We start from the raw sequence: 23,218 nt of genomic DNA on the forward strand, positions 1-23,218 counted from the left end.
AATGCCATGCTGGTGGGAGGTAACTAAATAAAACAATGCCATGCTGGTGGGTGGTAACTAAATAAAACAATGCCATGCTGGTGGGTGGTAACTAAATAAAACAATGCCATGCTGGTGGGTGGTAACTAAATAAAACAATGCCATGCTGTTGGGTAGTAACTAAATAAAACAATGCCATGCTGGTGGGTGGTAACGTGCAAATAAAACAATGCCATGCTGGTGGGTGGTAACTAAATAAAACAATGCCATGCTGGTGGGTGGTAACTAAATAAAACAATGCCATGCTGGTGGGTGGTAACGTGCAAATAAAACAATGCCATGCTGGTGGGTGGGAGGTAACTAAATAAAACAATGCCATGCTGGTGGGTGGTAACTAAATAAAACAATGCCATGCTGGTGGGAGGTAACTAAATAAAACAATGCCATGCTGGTGGGAGGTAACTAAATAAAACAATGCCATGCTGGTGGGTGGTAACGTGCAAATAAAACAATGCCATGCTGGTGGGAGGTAACTAAATAAAACAATGCCATGCTGGTGGGAGGTAACTAAATAAAACAATGCCATGCTGGTGGGTGGTAACTAAATAAAACAATGCCATGCTGGTGGGTGGTAACGTGCAAATAAAACAATGCCATGCTGGTGGGTGGTAACTAAATAAAACAATGCCATGCTGGTGGGTGTTAACGTGCAAATAAAACAATGCCATGCTGGTGGGTGGTAACTAAATAAAACAATGCCATGCTGGTGGGAGGTAACTAAATAAAACAATGCCATGCTGGTGGGTGGTAACTAAATAAAACAATGCCATGCTGGTGGGTGGGAGGTAACTAAATAAAACAATGCCATGCTGGTGGGAGGTAACTAAATAAAACAATGCCATGCTGGTGGGTGGTAACGTGCAAATAAAACAATGCCATGCTGGTGGGAGGTAACTAAATAAAACAATGCCATGCTGGTGGGAGGTAACTAAATAAAACAATGCCATGCTGGTGGGAGGTAACTAAATAAAACAATGCCATGCTGGTGGGTGGTAACGTGCAAATAAAACCCAGCCCTGAAAAGAAACGTCGTCTGAAAAGTATTAGCACGTCATCTCAAAGGGGAAACACTTTCACACTTCGGATTTCCCACTTCAAACCCATATCATACTTTGACTAAAACAATGTTTAATTGGCTTAAATCATTGTGCAACATCATGGGTAAACTCTGGGGATTGTCTTTCAGCTGGAAAAAGTGCATTTTTACTTTTGTGGGGCTTTAATGGAAGAAGCAGTCTTCTGAATGAAGTTGAGGGGGTGCATTAGGTAAATGAAGAGACGTACTCGACTGGAAGAAGCAGTCTTCTGAATGAAGTTGAGGGGGTGCATTAGGTAAATGAAGAGACGTACGCGACAGCCTGGCTATGGACGTCTTTATGCGCCTCGCATCAGAATCACAGCATACAGTGTGTCATAACTAAACAGAAATATCATCACCTTGTTTATATCCTTTGATTTTACCTGTTTAATAATGCTCTTTTTTGAAATGAATTTTTAACATGTTTTCTTCATCTCAAGTCTTGGGTTTCTTAATTCAATAAAGAAATGTAAAAGAAGACAACAGGTGCAAATGTTGCTATGCAGGCCGAACTGACACCCAACTCTGAATGTTTCCCAGGGTTATTGGTCATGTGCTTCAGTGTACCTGGACTCACATCGACCAGAACATATACAAACCTTTCTTTGTTTTGAAGGTCAACCATGACACGTAGTCACAAGCGAGGCAGGAAGTTCACCTACATGAAACATTGTTACGTACTGCCCCTTTCCGGCAAATCTATAAAACTATGATAACTGCTTTATAATCATTTAACAACTGATTTATCATTGAAAATCAACACACCGTCAACCAAATTGGTTTAGGACCAAAAATAATGACTCTCATCGTGGTCTGAGTGCGAGGAATAATACATTAAAATCCAATATGGATTTTTTTTTGGGGGGGGGGTCGGTTCAATTGTTTGAAAGTCATCTTAAACTAACACTAGATATCTGCTCCCTCTGTGTCAGTCCAAACCAAGGCTACAACAAAATGGAGTACACACCTAACGCATACACAACACATTAGCTATCCTAACACATGCTCTCACTTATACACTCACAACCGTCTGGCCACTAGGCGTGCAGTGGCTAAAGCAACTCATTCCCACCACACCTCTCCACCTGGAAGGCAAGTGTAGCTGTACCAATAGCTTATGATGAGGTCATGTAGCACAACCTACATGAACAGGACACCTACACACATTGTACGTAACGCAGTGTATACAGGGGCACATGTGACCCACCCGCAGTATGTGATTTCCCATGAGGATAAGAGGTAGCCTGCTCCCAGATCTGTTTGTTCTGTCTAGTCAACTCCTAGTCGTGACAATGACTGTATTAGTTGGTAAGAGGGCAAAACCAGATCTGGGACTAGGCTAGATCAGAGGCATCTTAGGTTACGTAAAGCCCTCGTTTCTCTATCCCCCTGTGATTTTGGGGCTACACTACAATACGGAAGTCAACAGGGAGTGAATATCCGGACTCCAGAAGTCACAAGGTTGTTTTTAAAGGTGCACTCTGTAACTTTAATTTCCGGTAAAAGTGTCCCTGCATTGTAGTTGCCATAGGGGGAAGTGGGAACGACAGATTCTGTCTTTAAGGTATCCTGCATCATCGTACAGATATGCTGGTGTGGTAGACAGCTAACAAAGGCCTGCAGTTATCATTGTCCCATTTGAATGTGGGAGAGAGACCATATAAACAACAGCACAGGGTAAGAATGCGTCAGTATCCCTGCTACAGTGTTTGCTTAGTGCTTTCACAGGTTTTAGCAGTCAAGATGCTACATAGACAACTCTATGACTTTGTTCTGAATGTCCATTGTCTACCCACTTCTGCACAACTTGGTTACATCCTGCACTGACAACACGGGGCTAATAGAACTAGAATCTGAATATATTCAAATGGTGTACAGTGAAGGTACAATACTAGCTGGTGGCCCCTTGTCAACTTGCACCTGTTGTCTCTGGTGTTGTCACAAAGTCATTTCATTCACTCGAAAAAACAAACAAGAAACGTTATATTTACAAATATTTCTGCCTGTTTGTTTGTTCTTACACTTAAAAATGTACAGTTTTGCGCCTCTTTTTTGACGTGTCTCTATGTCACGCAACAATGTATTCCTCCACATTCCGAATGTTCAGAGAATGACAGGTACGTTGTTATGGTGATTGTGTGTCACCATGGCGCCCTCTCGTGTGTAAACCTATAAAATAGTCGAGGAAAAGAACAGAAAAAAATAAATAGCTTCTGTCTACTGGTTGAAGTTCTGTTTTGTTGTAGTTGTAGTAGTTTCCTCTGCGACATCACATGAATAAGTATAAAATATTTCACTAGAATATAATGGCACAGCGACTCTTCATAGGACAGACTCCGATTGCTCCCATCGATGAAATAAGTCTGTCCACTGTCCCAGTTGGCCAGTTACATCTCACAACCTTTCCCCTTTGTTTAAGGTTGTGATGATGACTTGGATGCTTTGAGTCTCTCTCCCAGGTTTCCTCTTCTAGTCCAAGAACACAGCTTGTGTTAAGTCTTCTCTAGCTCCCACTGACCACAACCCCAGTCCAGTCTATGTTACAGTATATTGTGCAGCTGATCATTTCCCCACCACACACTGTCTCTCTCAGTAGGCTAACACAGTCTGACTCTACCACTGTGTTCTCTCACATTCTCCCCTCAACTTCCATAATCCTCAAGTATTAATGAAATAGAAACCAAATAAAAAAACACAAGCATAGACACAACATGGTCTCTAACGGTTTCCCATAGAGGATACAGTGCACTGTGGGTTCACACTCACAGCTCTACAGTTCTGTTCAGTGGGATTAATCATATTAACCCGTCGGCCCCCTCTACTGGCCATATTAGAGCATTACAGCCGGGGACGTTCTCTATAGACTTTCCCTCGACTTTTATGTGTTTTTCCCTGTAAAAAAAAAATAAAAATAAGAAAAACTAAAACCCAGCAACAACTGATCACTTTGTTGCCTCTTGGTCTAAGGTCCTCTCCCAGCTTTGTTATCAAAGACCATGGCCTGGCTGACAGACCCCCAGTCTTGCTCAGTGTGCTTAGAGTTACATATACAGCAGTAGAGCTAAGGGGTTGTGGGAGCAACAGAGTCAGCAGGGTGAGGGGTCAGGGATTAAGGGTCAGGAGATGCAGGGTTGAATGACTGTACACAGCAGAGTTATGAGTTTAAAAGTATGTGAGTTCTACTCAACTCCTCACATTCATGTAGCTATTACGCCTAGTTAGTTAAATGTTGGTGTTTACTGGTGGAGGAAAGGAGAAAGGGATAGGAAAAATAGAATGTGTGTGTGTAAGCAGTTGGAGAAATGTTATTTTGGAGTACTGTTCGCATCATGGGGATGAGCCTCTGAGTTGAGACGTCTGTCTCTCTCTCCTCTCTCCCTCTCTGTCTCCCTCCATCATTCTCCATGCACTCTAATTACCCATGCCCCGGTGAAGCTGTGCTGACATGTACGTACACACACACACACACACACACACACACACACACACACACACACACACACACACACACACACACACACACACACACACACACACACACACACACACACACACACACACACACACACACATCAAACAGAATATGCATGTGCTGGAAATAGAGGTATAGGACAGAATAGGACAGAATGTGTGAAAGAAGGAGGGAGAGTGAGAACTGCCCGTCTTTTTCTTTCCTTCCTACTAACAGAATTAGGAAAGTAACATTCTATGAGCCTCCAAGACTTGAGTACTGTATCTCTTCAATATCTCTACCTGCAGCACCCTATCCCCTACATAGTACACTTCTTTTGACCAGAGCATAATGGACACCAATACCTCTAGAAATGTGTCCAAAACAACACACTAATGCCTATAAGGCACTACTTTTTGCCTGACTGGCCAGAAGTAGTGCACTAGGGAATAGGATGCCATTTCAGTGGCAGATTATGGCTTCCATGCCTGCCATAATGACTCACAGAGAGACAGGGGCCCAGGGCTCAGTGGATGGCCTGGTTATTACGAGACAAAGACAGAGCTGCTAGAGTGGCACCAATATCTCACATTACATAAGAGGGGCCCTCAGGGGCCCTGGCCTGATGATAGCAGAGCAGGGAGAGAGGGGTCTCTGTGTGACTGATATGTGTTGTAAGAATAAAGGTTGTTTTGATTTACTGGGGTAGTTGATTTGGTTGGGGTAGCATGTGGTCTATGGTGCAATAGTAGACAGTAAGCAATGAACATGGGAGATGGTGATGATACGCAATGTGTTGTATATTCAAGGTGTATGATCATTATTTTATTCATGTTTGTTCCAGTCAGGTTCTTCTTGTTGTAAAGGATAATTGTGCAAATCAAAGAAGCATCCGTGCAGTTTTTTTTAATTGCCTCCATTTTTTGTTTTTGAAGAATAAAATAGGAAGAAAAAGCGATAGAAATGGTTTAAAACAGGAGAAGTGTGGAAACATTGACTATCCAGTGTCCTTCCCCCATCATCATTTAAAAAAATAATTCATGCATAGGTCCCCCACTGAGAAAGCCATTTATATATCTTCTTCTTTGTACACATTTATATATAACTATATATCTATATACTTAAAATTCTTTCCACAAAAAAAATAAGAACTGAAAGCAACAATCAAACAATCAAAGAAAAAAGCACACAAGATAGGCCAAATTGGCACTTTTCATGAACACAGTCAGTAGGCTATCTTGATACAGCTCCACACTCTTGATTCTCTCTCAGTTCCCTCCTATGGGAAAACAACACAGTACTTGGCACCAAGAATGCTGGTAGAAAGACGATATCAGAATATCAATATTTTCATGATAGATGCTAACTGTATGTACTGTACGCCTTGTATGAAAAAGACTCCCAACAATTCCTAAGGGTGGGCTGAGGGGTTCATTTGAGGGGGGTTTAGAACTACAGAGGGAAAGAGATGGACGTAGAAAAGGGAAAACACTATATCAAGTAAGCAGATGACATGAGTAGAGAGATAGAGGTTTTCCAATATATCAGAGGTCACTTTACCCAACACCCCAAAAATCTATCTCCAGCCCTATTACAGCACAGAAACAGATAAAAAAGGGGGATGAAAAAACAACAAAATGAAAAGCACAGTAAGAGGATTGTCCTCTGGCAAGGTCTGGGGGCTGTCAGAGTCAGAGAATACGAGACCCCATCAAAATAGTTTCTAAATGTCTCAATGTCCCCCCTTAACATCTGCTGCCCCTGCAGTTCAGCTGCACTTCCACTTAACCTCAACAGGTGGCACTGTAGGAAGTACACAGCATCAGGGCAGCAGGCTGACGGTTGGAGAAACAGAGAGTAAGAGAGAGAGAGAGATATCCATACAAAGGGAGCCAGAGAGCGTAGTAGTTGGTCCACCGGTCCCCCAGGGGGAGCTCTAGCTTTACTATACGCGTGTGGTGGAGTGGGGGTGGGGCAGGGTGTTGTTGTGGCCGGTGCTGGGGAAGGTATTGAAGGGGTGGAGGGGCTGCATGCCGGTGATGGTGCTGGGGATCATAGTGATGGTGTTGGGGGTCATGAGGGGCACATCGTCCGGGGCCCTCCGCAGGGCCAGAGTGTAGTCGGGCGGGCAGGCGGGCCGCAGGATGTCGTGGGGCCGGAGGGGCTCCATGTCGTGGTGCGGGTCATGCTCCGAGTGCTTCATCTGCAGGGACATGATCTCTTCCTCCTGGCTGTGCGCCAGGTCGTTGGCGGGCCCGCCGTGGCGCTGCGGGGAGAGCCGGTGGCGCCTCATCTCCTGCCGCTTGTCCCGCTTGTAGTAGAGCGCGGCGAATGCCAGGATGTTGAGGAAGAGTAGCGACGCCCCCACCGCCACTGTCACCGACAGCTCTGTGGAATAATCCCGTGTGTCACCGGGGAAGAGGTCCAGTCTGGGCCGCTCTGATCCGTAGGGCTCCACGGGGTCAGGGAATGTGGGGTAGGGGTGGCCTGTGGTGCGGGGTTTGGGCTTCCAGGGGACCCCGGGGGGGCGGGTGCTGCCTGGAGGTAGCCTGGTGGTGGGGGGGAATTCGTCATGGAGGGAATGTAGGTGAGGGACCAGCTCCAGCCAGAAAGCCACCTTGTTGGCTCGGTAGTTGTCCCTGACGCGGGGCTTCAGACCGATGTGGAGGTACTGCTTGTCCTTGGAGTTGAACTTGGTCCAGATGACCTCCTCGAAGCGGTTGGGCTTGGTGTGGATGAACTTGGTGTCCTGAGGCACCGGCAGGTTGGGGTCCCTGGAGGAGAAATGAATACCAATCTCATTTAAATTATTTAAATCAAAGGTATTCCAAAGTTATTACACACAGACACTATATAGTATATTTCCCTGTTAAACAACCTCTTGAATTTGAGATTAAAACATGAAAAAAAATACCTCAAAATCGCAATACATTTCATAGCTTCATACATACAGTTCAAGTCGGAAGTTTACAAACACCTTAGCCAAATATATTTAAACTCAGTTTTTCACAATTCCTGACATTTAATCCTAGTAAAAATTCCCTGTTTTCGGTCAGTTAAGATCACCATGTCACGCCCTGACCATAGGGAGCCTTGTTATTCTCTATTTTGGTTAGGTCGGGGTGTGACTGGGGGGGGGGGGGGGGGGGGGGGGTGTGTGTGTGTTCCTATCTAGGTTAATTATTTCTATGTTCGCCTGGTATGGTTCCCAATCAGAGACAGCTGTTTATCGTTGTCTCTGATTGGGGATCATATTGAGGCAGCCATTTCCCCACTGGTTTTTGTGGGATCTTGTTTGTGTGTAGTTGTCTGTGAGCACTCCATGACTTCATGTTTCCTTTGCTGTTTTTGTAAGTTTCCTTTATTAAACATGTGGAACCCAAATCACGCTGCACGTTGGGCTGAGTATATTTCCAGTTCGTACGACGATCGTGACAGAAGATCCCACCACAACAGGACCAAGCAGCGTGCCCGGGAAGAGAAGGTATCTTGGGCTTGGGAGGTGATAAAGGAGGAGAAGACATCATGGACTTGGGAGGAAATTATGGCTGGAGACGAAAGCCTTCCATGGAAGCAGATGCAGGGAGAGAAGGGAGGACAGAGACAACGCCGGGGTTCGCAGCCACAGAGTAAGCCCAAAAGTTAGCCCTAGTTATTTTGGGGGCGGGGGCATCGACTGACTGGTCCATTGGGACAAAGCTCTTAAAAGAAAGGGAGTAAAAGGAGAATGGACTCTACCTACATGTGTATTTATCCTACTGTTTTTACCAAACAAATGCCACCATGGGGTGGTCGGCAGAGCCGAGGAATGAGCCAGAGACCGTCAGGGAGTCGAAGGAGGAACTCGACAAAAGATTCCGGAGAGAGGTGGTGGCGATGAGAGGGCTGCAGAGCGGGCGTGCTGAGGAGCGTGACACCAGTCCGGTGTCATCTGCACCAGTTTCACACATCTGGCCTACAGTGCGCCTCCCCAGTCCGGTACGTCCTGTGTCTCCTCCACGCACTCGCCCTAAAGTGTGTTTCACCGTTCCGGTACGATTTGTGCCGGCTCTACGCACCAGGTCTCCAGTGCGCCTCCACAGCCCAGTACGTCCTGTGCCTCCTCCTCGCACTCTCCCTGATGTGCGTGTCCCCAGTCCGGTACGTCCTGTGCCTGCTCCTCTCACTCTCCCTGATGTGCGTGTCCCCAGTCCGGTACGTCCTGTGCCTGCTCCTCTCACTCTCCCTGATGTGCGTGTCCCCAGTCCGGTACGTCCTGTGCCTGCTCCTCTCACTCTCCCTGATGTGCGTGTCCCCAGTCCGGTATGTCCTGTGCCTGCTCCTCTCACTCTCCCTGATGTGCGTGTCCCCAGTCCGGTACGTCCTGTGCCTGTTCCTCTCACTCTCCCTCAAGTGCGTGTCCCCGGTCCCGGTACGTCCTGTGCCTGCTCCTCGCATTCGCCCTGAAGTGTGCCGGCCCCCAGTGTCTTGTTATTCTCTATTTTGGTTAGGTTGGGTGTGACTAGGGGGGGTGTTCCTATCTAGGTTAATTATTTCTATGTTGGCCTGATATGATTCCCAATAAGAGGCAGCTGTTTATCGTTGTCTCTGCTTGGGGATCATATTTAGGCAGCCATTTCCCCACTGGTTTTTGTGGGATCTTGTTTGTGTGTAGTTGCCTGTGAGCACTCCATGACTTCATGTTTCCTTTGCTGCTTATTGCTCTGTATATAGTATGATACACTTGTTCTGGCTGGAAATCATAGACTTAGGGCTCGATTCAATCCGTATCGCTGAAGTTCAGCGGTATAGTGCAATTTACATTTAAAGGCTAAATTCCTGCCTAGCGGAGACTGCATTCACCCCTTAAGGTTGATGTCCACGTCCCCATAAATTGGATGCGTCTCAATCCACCACATTTTGCACTTTCGCATCTGCGGTGAAAGGTGACAGAGCTAGAGTGGTGTATGTCAGACCATGAGACATCTGGGGTGAAAGGTGACAGAGCTAGAGTGGTGTATGTCAGACCATGAGACATCTGAGGTGAAAGGTGACAGAGCTAGAGTGGTGTATGTCAGACCATGAGACATCTGGGGTGAAAGGTGACAGAGCTAGAGCGGTGTATGTCAGACCATGAGACATCTGAGGTGAAAGGTGACAGAGCTAGAGTGGTGTATGTCAGACCATGAGACATCTGGGGTGAAAGGTGACAGAGCTAGAGTGGTGTATGTCAGACCATGAGACATCTGGGGTGAAAGGTGACAGAGCTGTAGTGGTGTATGTCAGACCATGAGACATCTGGAAATCGGTCTTATCACAAAATCATTTGTAGTGTAGTGTTTACTCTCTGACGGACGCCCACAGGCCTCACAAGACTCGTCTGAAGGTCCCCCGGCACCAGTTGAATAAAATGTATGGAAGTACATATGGAGACTGTTTAGTGCCAAAAATAGGGGGTTAAACACATGTAAAAACAAATAACAAATGTTTCCTGATCTTGGGGACTATCTGTTGTTTCATGTAGTGAATATTTTATTCAGTGTGTTTGTTTGGGCTAAGAGCAGTAAGGACTATCTGTTATTCAATGCGTTTGTTTGGGCTAAGAGCAGTAAGGCCCAACATTATTTTTCATCAAATTTTTGGGATACTTCAAAAATCGAAATCCTTGGTATGACCTTCTTAAAACAATTCCATATAGCTTAGTGGAACCCCCCTGGCTTAGACAGGGCTTAGACAGGGCTTAGATTCTTATAGGTTAGCTGCAGTTTGGCTCAATCGGAAATAACCTTTAAATTTCAAGCGCATTATAGTGCTGAATTTTGGCGATACGGTTTGAATTGAGCCCTAAATTAAATAGTCCTCAAGAGCAGAGAGAGCAAACCAAACAAAGCCCCATTCTTTCCACCTTCTACCCTCTACCGTTCACTACCTACCCCGTCTTAGCAAAGTTTGTCCAGTACGTCATGACTACAGCACTGAGCATGACATCATTCTTAGAGAAGTTGCAGGGGAAAAGGTCGGTGGCTCCGATCATGGGAACCCCGAACACGTAGGGGATCTCATCCCCGTGGGCTGCGTCCGCCCACTCCGGCCGCGTCTCCGTCTGACAGTGGTGGTAGAAGGTGTAGAAGTAAACAGGAGATTGGAACTCGGCGTGCAGTTTGGCCGTGGCCACCGCTGGCGCCACCCACTGGTGGTCCGTGAACAGGGCGAGGAGGGTTTTTCTCCTCATGTCTCCGTTGTCACGGTCGGCCCAGTCAGTGTACATGAACTTAATGGTCTCTCTCAGGATGTCCTTACCTAGAGGGGAGGAGTGGGAGGAGGGTGGTGGGAGGAGAGGGACAGTGGGGAGAGGGGAGGGTGGGAGGTTGGACACAAGAGAGAGTGACAATTCAAGAGAGGGAAGTTGAGAAAGAGAGATACAGACGGAGCCAGAAGATGAGCGAAAAGGAGAGAGTGAGGGAAAGAGAAATAGAGATAGAAAGGGAGAGAGTGAGGGATAGAGAAATAGAGATAGAGAGTATAGAAAGGGAGAGTGTGAGGGAAAGATAAATAAAGAGTATAGAAAGGGAGAGAGTGAGGGAAAGATAAATAGAGATAGAGAGTATAGAAAGGGAGAGAGTGAGGGAAAGAGAAATAGAGAGTATAGAAAGGGAGAGAGTGAGGGAAAGAGAAATAGAGATAGAGAGTATAGAAAGGGAGAGAGTGAGGGAAAGAGAAATAGAGAGTATAGAAAGGGAGAGAGTGAGGGAAAGAGAAATAGAGTATAGAGAGTATAGAAAGGGAGAGAGTGAGGGAAAGAGAAATAGAGAGTATAGAAAGGGAGAGAGTGAGGGAAAGATAAATAGAGATAGAGAGTATAGAAAGGGAGAGAGAAAGGGAAAGAGAAATAGAGAGTATAGAAAGGGAGAGAGTGAGGGAAAGAGAAATAGAGATAGAGTATAGAAAGGGAGAGAAAGGGAGGGAAAGGGGGGGGGGGGGGTCAGATAAAAAGGCACATGAAAGTGAATTGAAGTTTAAAGAGACGTTTTTACCAAATAGTAAAGTTGGATTTGAGACATCATTCCTCTCTAGAGGTTATGTATTATATTGTTATGATATTATTATTATTGTTATTATATTCTTACATCGTTATTATATTGTTACTTTACTCAATACTTTATAAAAAGCTGCACATGAATTGGTATTGGTATTCTGGTATTTTATTAGGATCCCCATTAGCTGTTGCGATAGCTGCAGTTATCGTCCACGCCGTGTTGATAAAAAAATAAAAAGGTTTGCTGTTCACTTGAAGAGTTCCATGAAATCATGGCTCTATATAATACTGTACGTTTTCTGGATTTTTTTTCTGGAATTGGGAAGTGTGAAAAGACCTCTGGTGGCATGTCTGGTGGGGTAAGTGTTAGAGCTTTTTCTAGGTCCTTCTTTGCAGCACTTGACCATATGACTGGACAATAATCAAGATAAGATGAAACTAGAGCCTGCAGGACTTGCTTTGTGGAGTGTGGTGTCAAAAAAGCAGACCATCTCTTTATCACGGACAGACCTCTACCCATCTTTACAACCTTTGAATCAATATGTTTTGACAATGACAGTTTACAATTAGTAGGGATATAGAGACCATTACCCTCAGGATATCCATAGAGATTGTCCACAAAGTTAGAGATGGTGTAGTCGAACGCTGCAGCTGAGATCCCATCATTGTCTTCACTGTCATCTACAAACTTCAGCCCCTCTCCCTGGTTCACTCCTATCAGGATGTCATAGTTCAGGAACTCCCCCTTGTGGCAAAACGAGGGAAGGACATGTTAGGTATGTAGACACATTAGAAGTGCATTAGAAGAGATTTTGCTGCCTCATAACATTTTAAGCACTTTGGGCTCCTTGAAAAGCACTATTAACACCAAAAAGCATAACATATACCTGTCTTAAATTACACTTAACCATTATAGTAATGTCTTATCATAACCTTAATCTTTTTACGTTACTCTTGGTAACTCTGGCACTGAGATTTCATCAGAACCAATAGAATACGTCTCTGCGGTCAGAGAGCCATGACTAATATAGCCACACTAACCTCCACCCCATCCCCACCTCCAACAATACACCCGCCCCCTGCTCCTTACTCCCACCTGCTGCATGAGTATCTCAGGGTCGTCCGGCACCACGTCTCCGTCCACTACGGGTCCGAAGGCGATGTGGTAACGGGCCGGCTGGATGTCCTGATCCACCAGCTCCCTGAAGTTCTTCTTCCTCAGGCAGTCCACCAACTCTGCCGTCTCTGAGTGGCTGCAGCCTACCTTCCGGGCCAGTATCTTGGTGTACTTGAGGGGCTGGTAGTTGACCGACCAGCTGGAGATGGCTGAGCCACTCTGGGCTATGGCCCTCTGGAACAACCCTGGAGGACAGAGAGTGGAAGGAGAAGTTAGACGAGTGAATCTGAAAGGAGGAGGTTTTATGAACGTCCAATGTAATATCAGGAGCAGGACAAAACAAGAAAAAAGGTGAGCGGATATTCCCTTTTTTTTGTCTGAAAATTGAATACGGCCCAAAGTGTACTGTACATGTTCGATTACTACAGTGGCAGCCAAGGTTGTGTCTCTATAGTCTAAAGTGGCTTTCTTCTCCTTGTCTACTTTCCTTCCAGAAAAAAAAAGATCATTTTCTAAAGAATACTTAGTTAGGTGGTGAACGTTTGTTCCATTTTCCCTCCACGGATTTCTCTATTTTCCCTCTCTTAGTCACTGTAAAAAAATCAGATAGAAAGTAATGCGCTTTAAACTCCATAGTTGAGATGATACTGTATGAGATTCAGCCCGGACTGGGGAATCGATGGGGGACTGCACAGTCTGCCTCTTATTAAAGAAACACATTTCCTTCCTCTTTTCTACAGATTTCTCTTTTCTTTTTCTCTCTCTGTCTGTCCTGCGGTGAAAACGAACTACTGTGGTGCCTCGTTACAGGGGGGAGCTCTCATTCTTCCCCCTCTTCCTCCTTCGTATTGCTCTATTCCTCCACACTCCTTCCCTCTCCTGCAGATTCCTGGTGAATAATTAAGCAGTGACGCAGAGCAGAGCCTCTTTCCCAGGGAAGACTATTAGGGAGCACGTGGCTCAGCCGACCTGCTACTTCAGCATTACTCCTCATGAGGGGGGGGGGGGTGTAAGTGAGAGAAAGTATGAGAAAGGGGAGAGAGGTGACTCATCTATATTTCATCCTAAATCCTAATCAGTTTCTCTCTTTCCTCCTTCCCTCTCTCTCTCAGTGCATCTTCCCTTCTGCGAACCTCCACCCTCTTCTCCCCTCTCCTCCCTTTCCCACTCTCATCATGACGATCTGTATCCCCCTTCCCCCTCCTCTCACCCTCGCCTCTCATCCACCTCTCCTCCATAAACACATGTATCATGCCACAGTTGATTTGTTGAGTGGTGGGATGACATGACTGGTGTTCCCCGTGGGGAGCGAGAGTGTTCCTTACCTGGCACCCCGGGAGCTTTGAGTGACAGGTGGAGGAGTTGTAGTCTCGAGGGCTGGTGTTAGATGACGATGAGGACGGTGATTATGATGAAGATGGGTTTGACAGCAGAGAGAACTGGTTTTAATGTATGGGTGAGTGGCAGCAGAGGAGATGAGTCAATGAAGAGACGAGACGAGAGAGGAGGAGAGGACATGTAAGTTAGGGTAGGAGAGGAGAGGACATGTAAGTTAGGGTAGGAGAGGAGAGGACATGTAAGTTCGGGTAGAAGAGGAGAGGACATGTAGGTTAGGAGAGGAGAGGACATGTAGGTTAGGAGAGAAGAGGACATGTAGGTTAGGGTAGGAGGGGAGGAGAGGAGGTGAGGACATGTAGGTTAGGGTAGTAGATGAGGAGAGGACATGTAGGTTAGGGTAGGAGAGCAGAGGACATGTAGGTTGGAGTAGGAGTGGAGAGGACAGGTAGGTTAGGGTAGGACTGGAGAGGACATGTAGGTTAGGGTAGGAGAGGACATGTAGGTTAGGGTAGGAGGGGAGAAGAGGACATGTAGGTTAGGGTAGGAGAGGAGGAGAGGACATGTAGGTTAGGGTAGGAGAGGACATGTAGGTTAGGGGAGGAGAGGACATGTAGGTTAGGGTAGGAAAGGAGGAGAGGACATGTAGGTTAGGGGAGGAGAGGAGGAGAGGACATGTAGGTTAGGGTAGGAGAGGAGGAGAGGACATGTAGGTTAGGGTAGGAGTGGAGGAGAGGACATGTAGGTTAGGGGAGGAGAGGAGGAGATGACATGTAGGTTAGGGTAGGAAAGGAGAGGACATGTAGATTAGAGTAGGAGAGGAGGAGAGGACATGTAGGTTAGGGGAGGAGAGGACATGTAGGTTAGGGTAGGAGAGGAGGAGAGGACATGTAGGTTAAGATAGTTGAGGAGAGGGGGAGAGGATATGTAGGTTCGGGGAGGAGAGGAGGTGAGGACATGTAGGTTAGGGTAGTAGAGGAGGAGAGGACATGTAGGTTAGGGTAGGAGAGGAGAGGACATGTAGGTTAGGAGAGGAGAGGACATGTAGGTTAGGGTAGGAGAGCAGAGGACATGTAGGTTAGGGTAGGACTGGAGAGGACATGTAGGTTAGGGTAGGAGTGGAGAGGACATGTAGGTTAGGGTAGGAGAAGAGGAGAGTACATGTAGGTTAGGGGAGGAGAGGAGGAGATGACATGTAGGTTAGGGTAGGAAAGGAGAGGACATGTAGATTAGAGTAGGAGAGGAGGAGAGGACATGTAGGTTAGGGGAGGAGAGGACATGTAGGTTAGGGTAGAAGAGGAGGAGAGGACACGTAGGTTAAGATAGTTGAGGAGAGGGGGAGAGGATATGTAGGTTCGGGGAGGAGAGGAGGTGAGGACATGTAGGTTAGGGTAATAGAGGAGGAGAGGACATGTAGGTTAGGAGAGGAGAGGACATGTAGGTTAGGAGAGGAGAGGACATGTAGGTTAGGGTAGGAGAGGAGAGGACATGTAGGTTAGGGTAGGACTGGAGAGGACATGTAGGTTAGGGTAGGACTGGAGAGGATATGTAGGTTAGGGTAGGAGAGGAGGAGAGGACATGTAGGTTAGGGGAGGAGAGGACATGTAGGTTAGGGTAGGACAAGAGGACATGTAGGTTAGGGTAGGAAAGGAGGAGAGGACATTTAGGTTAGGGGAGGAGAGGAGGAGAGGACATGTAGGCTAGGGTAGGAGTGGAGAGGACATGTAGGTTAGGGTAGGAGAGGAGGAGAGGACATGTAGGTTAGGGTAGGAGAGGACATTTAGGTTAGGGGAGGAGAGGACATGTAGGTTAGGGTAGGAGAGGACATGTAGGTTAGGGGAGGAGAGGAGGTGAGGACATGTAGGTTAGAGTAGTAGAGGAGGAGAGGACATGTAAGTTCGGGTAGAAGAGGAGAGGACATGTAGGTTAGGAGAGGAGAGGACATGTAGGTTATGAGAGAAGAGGACATGTAGGTTAGGGTAGGAGGGGAGGAGAGGAGGTGAGGACATGTAGGTTAGGGTAGTAGATGAGGAGAGGACATGTAGGTTAGGGTAGGAGAGCAGAGGACATGTAGGTTGGAGTAGGAGTGGAGAGGACAGGTAGGTTAGGGTAGGACTGGAGAGGACATGTAGGTTAGGGTAGGAGAGGACATGTAGGTTAGGGTAGGAGAGGAGGAGAGGACATGTAGGTTAGGGTAGGAGTGGAGGAGAGGACATGTAGGTTAGGGGAGGAGAGGAGGAGATGACATGTAGGTTAGGGTAGGAAAGGAGAGGACATGTAGATTAGAGTAGGAGAGGAGGAGAGGACATGTAGGTTAGGGGAGGAGAGGACATGTAGGTTAGGGTAGGAGAGGAGGAGAGGACATGTAGGTTAAGATAGTTGAGGAGAGGGGGAGAGGATATGTAGGTTCGGGGAGGAGAGGAGGTGAGGACATGTAGGTTAGGGTAGTAGAGGAGGAGAGGACATGTAGGTTAGGGTAGGAGAGGAGAGGACATGTAGGTTAGGAGAGGAGAGGACATGTAGGTTAGGGTAGGAGAGCAGAGGACATGTAGGTTAGGGTAGGACTGGAGAGGACATGTAGGTTAGGGTAGGAGTGGAGAGGACATGTAGGTTAGGGTAGGAGAAGAGGAGAGTACATGTAGGTTAGGGGAGGAGAGGAGGAGATGACATGTAGGTTAGGGTAGGAAAGGAGAGGACATGTAGATTAGAGTAGGAGAGGAGGAGAGGACATGTAGGTTAGGGGAGGAGAGGACATGTAGGTTAGGGTAGAAGAGGAGGAGAGGACACGTAGGTTAAGATAGTTGAGGAGAGGGGGAGAGGATATGTAGGTTCGGGGAGGAGAGGAGGTGAGGACATGTAGGTTAGGGTAATAGAGGAGGAGAGGACATGTAGGTTAGGAGAGGAGAGGACATGTAGGTTAGGAGAGGAGAGGACATGTAGGTTAGGGTAGGAGAGGAGAGGACATGTAGGTTAGGGTAGGACTGGAGAGGACATGTAGGTTAGGGTAGGACTGGAGAGGATATGTAGGTTAGGGTAGGAGAGGAGGAGAGGACATGTAGGTTAGGGGAGGAGAGGACATGTAGGTTAGGGTAGGACAAGAGGACATGTAGGTTAGGGTAGGAAAGGAGGAGAGGACATTTAGGTTAGGGGAGGAGAGGAGGAGAGGACATGTAGGCTAGGGTAGGAGTGGAGAGGACATGTAGGTTAGGGTAGGAGAGGAGGAGAGGACATGTAGGTTAGGGTAGGAGAGGACATTTAGGTTAGGGGAGGAGAGGACATGTAGGTTAGGGTAGGAGAGGACATGTAGGTTAGGGGAGGAGAGGAGGTGAGGACATGTAGGTTAGAGTAGTAGAGGAGGAGAGGACATGTAGGTTAGGGTAGGAGAGCAGAGGACATGTAGGTTAGGGTAGGAGTGGAGAGGACATGTAGGTTAGGGTAGGACTGGAGAGGACATGTAGGTTAGGGTAGGAGAGGACATGTAGGTTCGGGTAGGAGAGGACATGTAGGTTAGGGTAGGAGAGGAATAGAGGACATGTAGGTTAGGGTAGGAGAGGAGGAGAGGACATGTAGGTTAGGGTAGGAGAGGACATGTTGGTTAGGGGAGGAGAGGAGGTGAGGACATGTAGGTTAGGGTAGTAGAGGAGGAGAGGACATGTAGGTTAGGGTAGGAGAGCAGAGGACATGTAGGTTAGGGTAGGAGTGGAGAGGACATGTAGGTTAGGGTAGGACTGGAGAGGACATGTAGGTTAGGGTAGGAGAGGACATGTAGGTTAGGGTAGGAGTGGAGGAGAGGACATGTAGGTTAGGGTAGGAGAGGAGAAGAGGACATGTAGGTTAGGGTAGGAGAGGAGGAGAGGACATGTAGGTTAGGGTAGGAAGGACATGTAGGTTAGGGGAGGAGAGGACATGTAGGTTAGGGAAGGAGAGGAGGAGAGGACATGTAGGTTAGGGTAGGAGAGGAGGAGAGGACATGTATGTTAGGGTAGGAAAGGAGGACATGCACATACTATATTGGTTGTTTACTCACAGTCTCATGTATAGACACACACACACACACACACATACACACACACACACACACACACACACACACACACACACACACACACACACACACACACACACACACACACACACACACACACACATACACACACACACACACAAACACAGAAAAATACATCTCTTACTTTCTCTACATTCTCTCTCTCCTTCTCTCTCTACAGTCTCTCTCTCTTTCTCTCCCTCTCTACAGCCTATCTCTCTCCCCACAGTCTTTCTCTCTCTCTCTCCACGGTTCTATCTCTCTCTACGGTTTTCTCTGTCTCTCTCTCTACAGTCTCTCTCTCTCTCTCTCTACAGTCTATCTCTCTCTCTACTGTCTCTCTCTCTCTACAGTCTCTCTCTCTACAGTCTCTCTCTCTCTCTACAGTCTCTCTACAGTCTCTCGCTCTATCTCTCTACAGTCTCTCATTCTCTCTCTCGCTCTCTGCAGTCTCTCTCTCTCTACACAGTCTCTGTCTCTAGTCTCTCTCTCTCGCTCTACACAGTCTCACTCTCGTTCTCTCTGTCTCTCTCTCTCTCTACAGTCTCTCTCTTTACAGTCTCTCTCTCGCTCTACAATCTCTCTCTCGCTCTCTCTACAATCTCTCTACAGTCTCTCGCTCTCTCTCTCTACAGTCTCTCTCTCTCTCTCTACAGTCTCTCTCTCTCTCTCGCTCTCTGCAGTCTCTCTCTCTCTCTACACAGTCTCTCTCTCTCTCTACAGTCTCTCTCTCTCTCCCTCTCTACAGTCTCTCGCTCTCTCTCTCTCGCTCGCTGCAGTCTCTCTCTACACAGTCTCTCTCTTTCTCTCTACAGTCTCTCTCTCACTCTACACAGTCTCACTCGCGTTCTCTCTCTCTCTCACTCTCTCTCTCTCTCTCTCTCTCTCTCTCAGAGGGGTCAGAGTATACCTGTCAGTATAATATGCTCAACGCAGAGGAGTGCGGTTGTCAAGGTTTCCCTGCAGGTCATTGGACCACATTGCTCTCAATATAGATGTTGATCCTCTGTCTCAAATGACACTCTAATCCCTACGTAGTGCACTACTTTTGGCTCTGGTATTCTATGGGGTATAAGATGATGTCACTCCAAACTCACTTTGAACCAATCCATCCTTGGGAGTAACCAGATAGTATATCCATGTACCCTTGTTCTACCGGGTAAGAGTAAGTAATCTAAGAACTGAGAAGTAAATCAAATAAAATATGAATGTAACCCACCAGTGTGCCCCTTACCCTCGGAGTGGTGCGAGAGGATGAGGAGGTTGACGCAGGATGCCCCAGCGCCGGAGCCGAAGATGGTGATGCGCTCGGGGTCGCCCCCAAAATGGCCGATGTTCTCATTGAGCCAACGCAGAGCCTGGATCTGGTCCAACAGACCGTAGTTCCCCTTGGCTGACTGGTCCCCTGTACTCAGGAAACCTTTACAAAGGTGAGGAGAGCGGGACAGAGGAGAGAGGAATTGGGAGAGAGGGGGGAGGAAGAGGGAGAGAGAGAGAGAGTGAAAGAGATGCATCGTTAATAGAGTTTATTTTGACAATAATGTTCTCCACATTCTACAGTCGCACGTCCTCTCCCACATTCTATAGTCGCCCGTCCTCTCCCACATTCTATAGTCACCCGTCCTCTCCCATATTCCACAGTCGCCCGTCCTCTCCCATATTCTACAGTCGCACGTCCTCTCCCACATTCTACAGTCGCCCGTCCTCTCCAATATTCTACAGTCGCCCGTCCTCTCCCACATTCTACAGTCGCCCGTCCTCTCCAATATTCTACAGTCGCCCGTCCTCTCCCACATTCTACAGTCGCCCGTCCTCTCCCACATTCTACAGTCGCCCGTCCTCTCCCACATTCTACAGTCGCCCGTCCTCTCCCACATTCTACAGTCGCCCGTCCTCTCCCACATTCTACAGTCGCCCGTCCTCTCCCACATTCTAAAGTCGCCCGTCCTCTCCCACATTCTAAAGTCGCCCGTCCTCTCCCACATTCTAAAGTCGCCCGTCCTCTCCCACATTCTACAGTCGCCCGTCCTCTCCCACATTCTACAGTCGCCTGTCTTCTCACACATTCTAAAGTCGCCCGTCCTCTCCCACATTCTACAGTCGCCCGTCCTCTCCCACATTCTACAGTCGCCTGTCCTCTCACATATTCTATAGTCACCCGTCCTCTCCCATATTCCACAGTCGCCCGTCCTCTCCCATATTCTACAGTCGCCCGTCCTCTCCCACATTCTACAGTCGCCCGTCCTCTCCAATATTCTACAGTCGCCCGTCCTCTCCCACATTCTACAGTCGCCCGTCCTCTCCAATATTCTACAGTCGCCCGTCCTCTCCCACATTCTACAGTCGCCCGTCCTCTCCCACATTCTACAGTCGCCCGTCCTCTCCCACATTCTACAGTCGCCCGTCCTCTCCCACATTCTACAGTCGCCCGTCCTCTCCCACATTCTAAAGTCGCCCGTCCTCTCCCACATTCTAAAGTCGCCCGTCCTCTCCCACATTCTACAGTCGCCCGTCCTCTCCCACATTCTACAGTCGCCTGTCCTCTCACATATTCTACAGTCGCCTGTCCTCTCCCATGTTCTACAGTCGCCTGTCCTCTCCCATGTTCTACAGTCGCCTGTCCTCTCCCATGTTCTACAGTCGCCTGTCCTCTCCCATATTCTACAGTCGCCTGTCCTCTCCCATGTTCTACAGTCGCCTGTCCTCTCCCATGTTCTACAGTCGCCTGTCCTCTCACATGTTCTACAGTCGCCTGTCCTCTCCCATGTTCTACAGTCGCCTGTCCTCTCCCATGTTCTACAGTCGCCTGTCCTCTCCCATATTCTACAGTCGTCTGTCCTCTCACATATTCTACAGTCGCCTGTCCTCTCCCATGTTCTACAGTCGCCTGTCCTCTCCCATGTTCTACAGTCGCCTGTCCTCTCCCATGTTCTACAGTCGCCTGTCCTCTCCCATATTCCACAGTCGCCCGTCCTCTCCCATATTCTACAGTTGCCCGTCCTCTCCCACATTCTACAGTCGCCCGTCCTCTCCCACGTTCTACAGTCGCCCGTCCTCTCCCACATTCTAAAGTCGCCCGTCCTCTCCCACATTCTAAAGTTGCCCGTCCTCTCCCACATTCTAAAGTCGCCCGTCCTCTCCCACATTCTACAGTCGCCCGTCCTCTCCCACATTCTAAAGTCGCCTGTCCTCTCCCATGTTCTACAGTCGCCTGTCCTCTCCCATGTTCTACAGTCGCCTGTCCTCTCCCATGTTCTACAGTCGTCTGTCCTCTCCCATATTCTACAGTCGCCTGTCCTCTCACATACGTTGATAAAGGCGATATAGAATAAAACATCAAGGCCTGTTAATAAATAAACTGGTTCAACAAGAGATGAAAGGCTGGGTAAGCATCACTTGTTAAGGGAGAAGAGAGGAGAGAGGGAAGGGGAGAAGAGAAGATAGATAGATAGTAGGTGTTCTATGACTGTGAGGTGGCCCCGGATAGAGAGAGAGAGAGGGAGGAAGGGAGGGAGGATAGAAGCACAGTGTTTCATCTATGGATGTGTGTGTGTTTCATCTGCCTCCAAGACACCAGGGGTTGGCTCCCGAGCAGGGGGAGGCTGATCAAAGAACTGACACTACAGAGAAGACTCTCTCTCTCTCGCACACACACACACAGACACGCACATACACACACGCACACGCACACACACACACACACACTCACACTATGCTCGCATGCGCACACACATACACAAGCACACACATACAAAGACACATACGCTGAGGTTGTCGCCCTCTCTCTAACACACACAATAAGACAGAAGACAGAACTATACACTCCTCTGTGTGCCGACACACACTGCCACTTGTCTTAGTACCCATACTCCAAGGATAAAACATATGCACACATTTGCTACGTGTTTGTGTATGTACTGTGTGTGTGAGCGTGATGGGTGCGTGCCGGCGTGTGCTCACATGCTGGTATGCATCGCTCGCCTCCTTACGGCTCCATTGACTCTGTATCGCGGAAGATCAGCAGTATAGAGATATTGAATTGTAAAGGTCATTTCCGATTGAGCCAACATATGGAGCGTTTACCGTGAATGCAGTCTCAGCAAACGCGGGGACATTGAATTTCAATCGGGCTATACCGTCAAGTTACTTAGACTGCACGAGTTCATCTGACTCTAGGGAAGTAGATAAAGAGCGTCATTGCCAAAATCCTAAGTTATTTAAGTTATGGGTTAAGGTTTGGGATAGGGTAGATTGAGTGTGTGTGTGTGTGTGTGTGTTTCCAGCTCTGTAGTATCCGAGTGTGTGAAAGGAACAGCTGTGTTTGTCTGGCCCTGAATAATCAAACTGGATACTGCTTACAATATTTGAACACACACCTACAGTACACACACACGCACACACAAATGTGTACACACACACACACACACACACACACACACACTAGGGTGACCACATGTCCCGGATTGTGCGGGACAGTCCCGCATTTTGGCCCTTTGTCCCGCAACTAAACAAGCACATCCTGCATTTTATCAACAAATTTAAACACCACTAATTTATAAAACAAAGTTGACTTGTCCCGTATTTCAGTCAGACATTCCAAGCTCTCTCTTTTGCGGTCACGTTGAGCTTATGACAAGATACGCCTATATATCTGGACTATCGGTACTGTCTCGATGCACACTCACAAGACTATACACTGAGTAAGCAAAATATTAAGAACACCGTCCTAGTATTAAGTTGCGCACCCTTTTTGCCCTCAGAACAGCCTAAATTCGTCAGGACACCGGGATGCTGGCTCATGTTGACTCCAATGCTTCCCACAGTTGTGTTAGGTTAACTGGGTGTCCTTTGGGTGGTGAACAATTCCTGATACACAGGGGAAACTGTTGAGCGTGAAAAACCCAGTAGCGTTGCAGTATGGTAGCAGGTGCACCTGGCACCTACCACAATACCTCCTTCAAAAGCACTTAAATCTTTTGTTTTTCCCATTCACCCTCTGAATCACACAATCCTCATCTCAATTGTCTCAAGGCTTAATAATCCTTCTTTAAAACTTCTTAAGGCTAGGCGTCCCGCTAGAGGGACAACTTCCGGTGAAATTGGAGGGCGCGCAATTCAAATAAATAAATCTGAAGAAT

The 23,218-nt window shown here is 47.6% G+C and overlaps 1 protein-coding gene across 4 annotated transcripts in view; it reads right to left on the reverse strand.

The window, feature by feature from the left end:
- Nucleotides 1-1,395: 1,395 nt before the first annotated feature.
- The window catches only part of LOC110531661 (neuroligin-2), a 275,217-nt gene continuing 253,394 nt past the window's right edge, over nt 1,396-23,218 (reverse strand). For 2 of the 4 annotated variants that reach the window (XM_036987504.1, XM_036987502.1), the window contains 5 exons: nt 19,315-19,500; nt 12,680-12,945; nt 12,175-12,328; nt 10,481-10,847; nt 1,396-7,342 (listed from right to left, as the gene is read on the reverse strand). In XM_036987504.1, coding sequence (XP_036843399.1) covers nt 6,514-7,342; nt 10,481-10,847; nt 12,175-12,328; nt 12,680-12,945; nt 19,315-19,500 — 1,802 coding nt within the window. In that variant the 3' untranslated portion in view covers nt 1,396-6,513. Of the gene's footprint in view, nt 7,343-10,480; nt 10,848-12,174; nt 12,329-12,679; nt 12,946-19,299; nt 19,501-23,218 lie in introns of all 4 variants that reach the window. The other 2 variants (XM_036987503.1, XM_036987501.1) reach the window with 1 other exon arrangement.

Source organism: Oncorhynchus mykiss, chromosome 9 (assembly GCF_013265735.2).
Source record: "Oncorhynchus mykiss isolate Arlee chromosome 9, USDA_OmykA_1.1, whole genome shotgun sequence".
In the NCBI taxonomy this organism is placed as follows: Eukaryota; Metazoa; Chordata; class Actinopteri; order Salmoniformes; family Salmonidae; genus Oncorhynchus; species Oncorhynchus mykiss.